Source organism: Limulus polyphemus, unplaced genomic scaffold, assembly GCF_000517525.1.
Source record: "Limulus polyphemus unplaced genomic scaffold, Limulus_polyphemus-2.1.2 Scaffold1096, whole genome shotgun sequence".
NCBI lineage: Eukaryota > Metazoa > Arthropoda > Merostomata > Xiphosura > Limulidae > Limulus > Limulus polyphemus.
This window is the reverse complement of record NW_013666706.1, coordinates 158,853-168,478: the sequence shown is the minus strand read 5'-3', so window position 1 is coordinate 168,478 and position 9,626 is coordinate 158,853. Positions and strand designations below refer to the sequence as shown.

The 9,626-nt window shown below is 30.3% G+C and overlaps 1 protein-coding gene across 1 annotated transcript in view; it reads right to left on the bottom strand.

Moving 5' to 3' along the window:
* The window catches only part of LOC106462108 (glucose-6-phosphate isomerase), an 88,657-nt gene that overhangs the window by 73,725 nt on the left and 5,306 nt on the right, over positions 1 to 9,626 (bottom strand). Inside the window, exons 2-4 of the mRNA XM_013921993.2 lie at positions 3,672 to 3,765; positions 2,701 to 2,838; positions 1,541 to 1,675 (exon numbers count right to left, since the gene is read on the bottom strand). Of these exons, the coding sequence (XP_013777447.1) occupies positions 1,541 to 1,675; positions 2,701 to 2,838; positions 3,672 to 3,765 (367 nt within the window). The remainder of the gene's footprint in view (positions 1 to 1,540; positions 1,676 to 2,700; positions 2,839 to 3,671; positions 3,766 to 9,626) is intronic.

The following is a 9,626-nucleotide window of genomic DNA, read 5'->3' as shown; positions in this document are numbered from 1 at the left end:
CTAAAAATATAGACCAGTAAATAAAGAAGTAAAGCAAACAATTATCTCAACTAGTTTTGTACTCGGTTGCTGCTTAACGTAGGTTGCTAAGCCTTTAAAAAGTTTACAAGTGGAGGATATGAAAAAATATTTTTTTAGGTTTTATATATACATTTGAATAACTAAAAAATCATAAATTATTACATCAATACCACAGAATTCCACTATAATTTATTAAGTTTAGTAACTAAGATTTATTTTAGTCTAAAAACATATGAAATTTCGAGCAGACTAAAGACACACACTATCTCCTTGAAATATTAGTTTAAAAGAAAAAAATGGCATCCAAGCTCATTAAAATGGCTGAAAAAGCCACTAGGGGTCATTGTGAGCTTCCGATTGGTTATTCATCTCATATATAGAAGCGTTTCCAAAAATGAAAAGAGGTGGGTGGGGTGGCACTGCGTTTGATTTATTACATGAGCTATATCTTAGCAAATTGAAAAGATAGGACATTCTTATTTTATTTTCTAGTTTGTCAATATCAGTAACTGGAGTTTCTAATTCGTATGAAACTACAGACTTAATATTTTGACATTACAAACATCTAATTTGAACCAGTGCTGTATTCACCATACCACATGACACACAAAAATTGATGGTTATCTGTGTTTTTTTAATATTTACTTTTAAATGAATAAATTGAGTAATGTATAGTTATAAAATTTGTTTTATAATCTACAGTTTGACATGAAACTTATTGACATAAATTCATAAAATAGTAGTTCAATAAAAAGTTTGAAAGCGAGTCAACAAACGAGATGACATGGCTTTTCACCTGTGGCCCGTCTTGACAAGGTTAAGCAAACAGTTTTAGTCAACAATGAGAATTTGTGTCATAATAGGTACAAGTTATAAAACAATTACAAGAACTGGTTCACGTTATCGTGTTCAATCATGACCAAAAATTCAAAGAAAAAAAAGGATTTAATATAATCCACTGAATAATAGTACCATATCATCTAGATAAGAGACCTAAATAACTAACAGGTGATATTTGTAAGTTTTATGCCTTACTTAACACATGCATTAAACTGACAAGGTTGCACTAGAAACACAACAAGCAAGAAGGAATGAGGACAAGTTCTAGAAAACTAAACCTGTCCTGTCAGAAAAATGAATAAACTCATTACCCCAGATAATATACACTTACTCAGTTAAATCAAACAATGATTGGGTTATTACTAATCTAAAATTATGTTTTAAAATTTATTATTTATAAATTCACAATAGATAATCTTCATAACTAAGCAATTCACAATATTTTCAATAACCAAATAACTCTAGTCAAAATTGTAGAAGTCTGATAATAGCTGGTCTACAATAAGTGTTACACTCATGCTTAATATATACAAGATACCATGATTAAAAAATAACTGTTTTATACATATTGTTTAGACCTAATCATCAATTAGTAGCTAAGCAAACGATACTTAATAAGATTAATAGAAAACATAGCCTCATTCTCTAAACTAATAACAGTCTTTTCTTCGTGGTTTACCAAGTCAGAACCTCCAATTCCAATGTTGACAACATCAGTGATTGGTTTTCCAGTATATCCTTTCCATTCTCCATTCCTAACAAAATCTGTAAAATCTCGCATGTGATTAAGGACTCTCATAACACCCGGCATTACCTAAAACATGACAAAAACATGAATATAATAATTTTAAACACATGAACAAAGGACATTTGTCTATAATCAATTATAAACTTCTTCCTCACTTAAAAATTTTGTGATGTATTTCAGTTGCATTATTGAATTAGGTGAACTTGTCTTTGAAAATATGAAAATTTTATTGTTTTTAATTTAAAGGATTAAAAAAGTTCAGTCATAGACACATCATTAGTTGAATAGTTATACAAGGTTGAGTATATTAAAAGTATTTTGAATATGCAAATCAGCAGTTCACATTATAAACACAGCCAATATAAAGTCACAGTGGAATGGCATGTATCAAAGCTATATTTGACATTGCATAATGTTTCATAGGTAGTGTGATACCACCAAAAATTGTTCACTTTTTTGGAAAGGTATGTAACAGCCCTTTTCAATGCAAAATATTCATAAACACAGATCTTAAAGATGTCTTCAGATCCCAGATTTACAATTTCCAAGACAGGAATACCATTTATACTTAATGACATTGGAAAACAAGTGAAATTGGGCCAACTCAGTGCACTAATACCACACAGAAAGAGACCTGCAACAAGTTGTACCCTAGACATGGTAAGCAAATATAATGCAACTTTATCTTCATCTTATTTCCAAATATCCTCACAGCTTCTCCTGTTATCTTGAGGCAATCTCATCAGCTAAACCAATATCAAAACTCTTTTCCCTCATGATAATCTAAAATTGTCCAAAATCAGGTGTCAATTTATCTTAAATAACACAGTGGGGTGAAGAGAAACTGAAGTTTCAGACCACCCCTGTAAATATTAACCTATGTTCCCACCATGTATGGATTGGATTGGAAAATAAAGTGACCTTATACCAGCTGTGGTTTTCAAGTGACTTTATGAGTTGCATATATGAAATTGTTTTAATAAAACACTCGACCCTTTGCGTGTGTAAATATTACAATTAAGGAATATATTACTACATCCCACATTCATCTCATTTTACTTAGATAATTTCAAGAAGTTTAAGCAACTTACATCTTGACCATCTATAATAATTGAAGTTCCTGCCATATTTCTAAGAGCAATGTGTAGTACAGCACGATTCTCAGTGAAGTTAATTATTTCTCCTGAAAACATGGCATCTCTTGCAGCTTCAACTTTTCGAGACTTTGCCTACAAATACAAAAGTAAATTTAACAACCATATGAATACTAATAAAGATGCTAAGAAATCACTAACTTAACTAAACAATTTACTGAAACTAAATCATATTTTGAAAAATATCCTGAGTTGGCCTTATTTGATTTTAACCAAACTCTGATTTCTCTGCAATAACTTGTAGAGCTCTTTAGAGTAGACTTTAAATGTACAAATCATGTCCATCTTCATGTTTTTACAATTTCTAAAAATATTCAAGACAGGTTCACATGTCTCCGCAATTTTTCACAAAGTTTTGAGAATCATTATAATTAACTTAAAAAAAAGTGACAGCTTGTTAGAATTATGTAGTTATTTTAAATATCAAAAATAACTTTGTAGCTTAGCTGGCATTGTTTCAAATGCACTTTTTTTTTTATCAGTGTAATGTACAAACCAAAAAACTATTTGAAATAGAAACATTACAAAATTTGGGCATCAGATCATAATCTTTTCACTGCTAAAAAATGTAGACATGGATATAATAGTCACAACACAATTAAAAAACTTAGTTACTATAAGGCCCAATCCCAAAATTTGCTAAATACAGATATGTAGTCACAATCACAACACAGATAAAAAATGTTAGTATCTCATATACTATAATTATTAAATTTCTTATCACAACCACATTGCTAATTACAATCATCAATTTAAGTGGTAATTGTTTTTGTTACAGCTAACAAAATAGCAAAAAAAAGTATCATAAATAAAGATTTTAACTACTACGTATGTGTCATGCTGTCACAAATTCAGGCTTAAATTACATAAGCACAAAAGTTACAAGAAAGACACTTTTAAAATCTTACCAATTCTAAAAGCAACTGTAGAACTTCATCATTGATCAAATTCTTGGAAAAGTCAAACAAAATTTCTTCTCCCACAGCAGTCTTAACATTGAGGCTTAAAGTATAGAAAAATTAGCTTTCAAACCAGTTTTAAGGAAACAAATTAAACTATATACTTCACTACATGCATATACAAATACAAACTCTTTCATGACCATATGCAACTGACTTTAATGATTACACTTTTTAGGAACATATGCAAGTTTTACATTCTCTATTATCTTGAATTTTTATTAATCAAACAACAACTTAATCCACCAAATTGTATAGTCTATCATTTCTGTGAATGTTATACATTCTCATATGATGTCTACCATTTAGTGAAGCACTATATAAAAAAGATGTTAACACTAGATATCAACTGAGCAACATGCAAGTTGAAACTGGTATAAATTTATATAATTTATGAAGTAGTTTTGTATTGTATGTTTATTCAACATACTCTCTACATTAAACTTCATTGTTCATAACACTTATCTTTCAAATCAAGCACTGAAGCTTAATCCTAAACCACTAATTGACTTGGACTCTAGTGGGAGCATATGAAGTCATGTAGTGAGAAATAAAGGATTCTTGAAATGATTCAGCGTGGCTTTCTGTAACACATTACCATGGTGCTAGCTACAGAATATATCATTCTAGATTTATTATTAACTGTATAAATGGTTGAGAGGATGGAGACTGGGGAACAATTGAGTGTAAATGATCATTGCTCAATTAGGTTTGATGTTTTATTGCATATGCAGATCAGGAGTGATGATATTTTGGTTACAAATTTCATAAAAACAAATTTTGAAGGGATGCAGCAAGAATTATCTGTGTGACTTGTCCACTCAGCCTGTATCCACCAAAATAATCATAGAGCAGTTATACTGTAATTTTTTTAAATGTACACATATCTTCACAAAATTTTGCAGATTATCAGTAAACATTACAAGGCATTTGTACACAAAGTATCAGACTTTTTAATTAAGTTTTAACATTTTTAAATTAATTATTTGCTTGTGCATTTTTATTTTCAAATGTTGACTATCCAACATCCAAAGTAATTTTGATTTTAAGATTAAAAAAATACTTTTATGCATCTAATAAGTGTGAAATTTCACATGCAATATTTCTATAACTTCCAGATAATTATCAAACATTTTTTTCAGAACAAGAACTTTATATCTTATCTGTTATTTTTATGGGTTTGGTTGACCTCATAACCACCATAAAAAAATTAGGAAATTTATATAAATTATACTTTTATATTCTAGAATTACTACAAATTATAACATGAAACCACAAATTTTTAGACTAAATAACTTAAATCTCATAACATTATACAAACCCACACACACACACACACACACATATATATATATATATGTATATATTTATTTATTTATAATTTCTATTTTATTGACCTTTCAGCAGTGTTTAACATTACAGAAGTTGAATGACATGGTGCACATGCACTCATGTTACCATATCCAATAATATAAAACTAGTCTTTACACAGTGACCTGTTTTGGATTTGTTCTAGTGGACCAGTATTTTTTAAAATACAGTCACACTTATTATATATGTACATACATTATTACTATTTTCAAATCTACAATAATAAAAGGGCATGTCTATGTGTGTGACCATCATAGCTTCAATTGGAAAGAACCTAAAAGCCTGAACTTTGGCACCCATACTAAGTGGACCTTGAAGGTGTGCACCTGAGTATTACTACTTATCCATGTGTATGCGTGCATGTGTATCTTTTTAATGAGGCAAGCTAGCAAAAAAACATACGGAAAATAAGTGGTTCCTTATATTACAAATAGAAATAACAGACAGACATGCTCTTTTATTATAGACATATAGCCCATCAAAAATGATGAGGTAAGTATAACCACCCCATGTATAGCCCTGTCACTAAAGTCGTAATGGGCAAATCATTATTTTTGCCAAAACTGAAACAGAAAGTCTGTGATTCATTCACATACACCAAAAGAAGCTCTGAGTAGAAGACTTATGTCCACCTGTGGGATGCTAAAATAGGTTCACAACACACACACTGATATAAGCATCTAATAACACCAGCGAAGCCAGGTACTTTCACTTTTAAGTTAATAAATTTCAGTTATTTTTCTTAAAACATAGAATAGTAAATAAAGAAATAGAGAAAACAATTATCTCTTCTAATTACGAAATTTGTACATACTTTCTACTAGCCATAATTTGGTAACCCTTATCAAATTTTGCTCTTGGAGGGTATAAAATAAAATAATTTTTTAGGTTTTATATATGCATTTTGAAACAACAAAAAATCATAAATTACTGTATCAATACCACCAAATTCAACTACAATTTATCAGGCTTAGTAACTAAGCTGTATTTGGGTCTGAAAATATACAATTTTTCGAGCTCAATAATGTCTTACCTTATCACTTGGATTATAGCAGGAAAAGAAAGGGTTTCCTGTGTAAACACTTTGCAGAGCCGGAGAAAACCATGTGATGGACATTCTGAGATTTCGATTGGTTACACACATGTCATTGGGCAAAGCAAATGTACATAAGCAAGTATTATCAAAAATGGAAGAAGTGGGCAGAGCCACCTTGGTTGATTCACTAAATATAACATCTTAGAAAATAGAAAAGATAGGAGATTCTTATCTTATAGCTTGTCAATATTGGTAATTTGAGTTTCTAATTCATAAGAAACTATAGACTTTGTACTTGGACATCACAAACAAAGCTGCATTCAACAAACCATGCGACACAACAAAATCTATATTTAGGATATTTTTAAATACTTATTTTAAATTAAAAAATTAACTAATGTATAATACTAAAATCTGAATTATAATCTACAATTTGACACCAAACTTAATGACATACATTCTTAAAATAATAGTTCAATAAACTTTTGAATGCAAGTCTACAAACATAACCCATGACCATAGGAAAGCCCATAAGGCCTATCTTAGTAGAGTTAAAGAAACTGATCAAATTAAAAAATATATTTTTGAATATTCAAGATAAACATGTTCCTTACAGATAAAAGGGTGACTGCAAGTAAAAGACCAAGTTGGCCCACAAAGGGTATGAGGAGAAAATTAAAGGAAAGCATTATAAATTTCAAAAGTTTTGTCTGGAACTTACCTTTTAGTAGTATATATAGTAATGTAAATATATTGGGTGTGTTGGGCTAAGGATTCTTCTTCAGTAGGTGTCCGACTTGTTGGCAATAAATCCAACAATAAACAAACAGCACACACTCCACTTGGTTTTAAAATAATACATGTATTCAAAACAAGTTAAATGTATGTACAAAATTCTTTACACTATGGAGATCATAGTTGTATCTTAAACACTATACAGTTCTCTTCTTGTCAAAAGTTCACTTAGACCAATTCAATTGCTTTAGAATTCAGTTGACAAGCCTAAATATTTTTCTCTATTTTTATCGCAATAGTATCCTTGTGTAATTCACTTGCATTTTTGCATGAGTTACTGCGGTTGTATACTGAACTACCAATAATCATCTGCTTTTCATACTTCCAATCATCGTCTGCCTTTTGTCAAAGTCCACACGGGCGAGTTCAATTAATTTAGAACACCATTTGATGAAACAAATTATTCTCCTTATCTCTTTCAAACTATTAATCTCACTCTAACATACCAGCCGTTAGGCTATTCACTCCCACGATGGTTAACTTTAGATTTTTTTGAACTTCTCTCTGACCAAACTTCTCTTTCATGTGACTTTACTTTTACTCTGTTTTTGTTCATCTTGATCACAGCTATTTATATGTCTATCACTTAGGTCTTCTAAAAATCTCCATAGCCTCAACATCAATGGATTGCAAACACAAAATAAATACATTAAAAATACGACCTACACTAAACAGTCTTTTATATCTGACAAACTTAAATTGATTGTTGTGATGAAAAACTTAGAAGACTATATAAAATCAAAAGAATTGGTCAAACAGGAAATTACGAAATCAAAACAGGTGTATGGAAAAATGTTAGCTGAAAATGTAAGAATGAACAGTAAGGATTTCTTTAAATACATTAAAGGTACACAAAATGTAAGAAAAGGAAGTGGGCCTTTGAGGGATGATAAGGGAAGGCTTATTTCTGACAATCATGAGGTGGCTGGGTTACAAACTTCTACTTTTTCTTCAGTTTTTACTAATGAAGATTTAAACACTATTCCTCATCCTGATTAGTTGCTCAAGGGAAACCTTGATTGTCAAATAATGCTGTATTAATTGACTTACCAAGGGCTCAGAGCAGAGACTTGGGAATTAATACATTAACATTAAGAAGTTTAAAATTCATGGTTAGGATGGAAAATTTCCAAGAATTTATGAAAGCTAATGGTTTGGTTAAAATAGAAATTACAAAACAAAATAAAAAGTTTGAGGATCATCTTACTCATAACACTGAAAATAATAAAGATTTTTTTAAGTACATTAAAAGTACAATAATTGTTAATATAGAGATCACATACTTAAAAAATTATGATTGCAAAATTTTTGTTGAGACTATGAGATGGCCAAGTTTCTAAATGTTTTCTTCTATTCTTCTATTTTGAAATGAGAGGATGTTAGTATTATTCCTGAACCAAAGCATTCTATGAGAAATATTGGACTGGATCTGAATCATGTAGGTACTAACACTTGATGATAAGTAAAAAAACTGGATTAGAAACAGGTGAAGCATGCAGACCAGATACTTTTACCAGGGTTTAACGTAGGTCAAAGATCAGATATTCAAAGATCCTCTTTCTTATTTCTTAAAAATCACTAGAATGTGGTTTGGTGCTTAAGGTCTTAACAGTTGTTAATATTACTCCTATTTTTAAAGGGAACATTAAGAGTTGACCTGGAAATTATAGGACAATTCATCTTACTTCTTCAGCACTAAAAAATCATGTCTGATGACACAAACTTTACAGCTAACATGAACTCATTGAAAGAGAATTTTGCTTAAATATTCTGTTAACTTTCTCTCTCTTTTTTTTTTATAATGTTACTTGTTACCTGGATGAGAGTTATGTAAAATTGATGTACTATGTTTTTCAAATAGCTTTTGATAAGGCGCCACACACAAAATTAGCTAAGAAAATTATATCATAGGGGATGGAGAAAGACTAGTTAAAGGAATTGTAGGATAGACAGATGAAAGAAAGCAAAATGTTATTAATGAAATACAGTCAAAATGGAGCCTTTTTACTGGTGAAGTACCTTACAGGTCAGTGCTTTTGCTTTTTATTTCTTACATTAATGATACTGACAGCAGCATAATTAATACATTAATAATGTTTCCTTATGACATGCACTACATTCTTGAGTATTTCTGGTTCTTCTGAAGAAGTTCCGGTACTAAAGTTTGACAAATGACTTTTAATTATAGTAAGTGCAATGTAGTGCAAAGCGTTATAATAATTTGGATCATATGTTTGATATAGATGAAAAGCAAGTCACTAACATCACTGAAGAAATGGATCATGGTAACAGTGGTAGGTTGACTTACAGAAAGAGTTACCTTCAGTGGAAATGGAGACCAGCACTTCACAGAAATTTCAAAAAGGAACATATGACTTCCTGAAAAGCTAAGGGTGGGTTTAAATTTTTACTTTTCTAAAGGATGAGTGAAGAACAGCCTTGAAGAACACACTGGTCCCTTATTGTCTGTCAGTTATAAAACCCTGAAGCCATTAACTCTTTCAGCACAGGCTCAGTTTCTGAAACCAACCTCGTAAGCATTTTGTGCGTGTTATAGTTTTCATACTATAACTTTTAAATTAGTAAGTGAATGTTAACAAAATTTAGCAGATTATCAGTAAACATTACAATGCTTTCATACGCAAAATATAAATTTTTTTTATTAAGTTCTTAAGGTTTGTAAAGCTAATGTTTTCTCATTG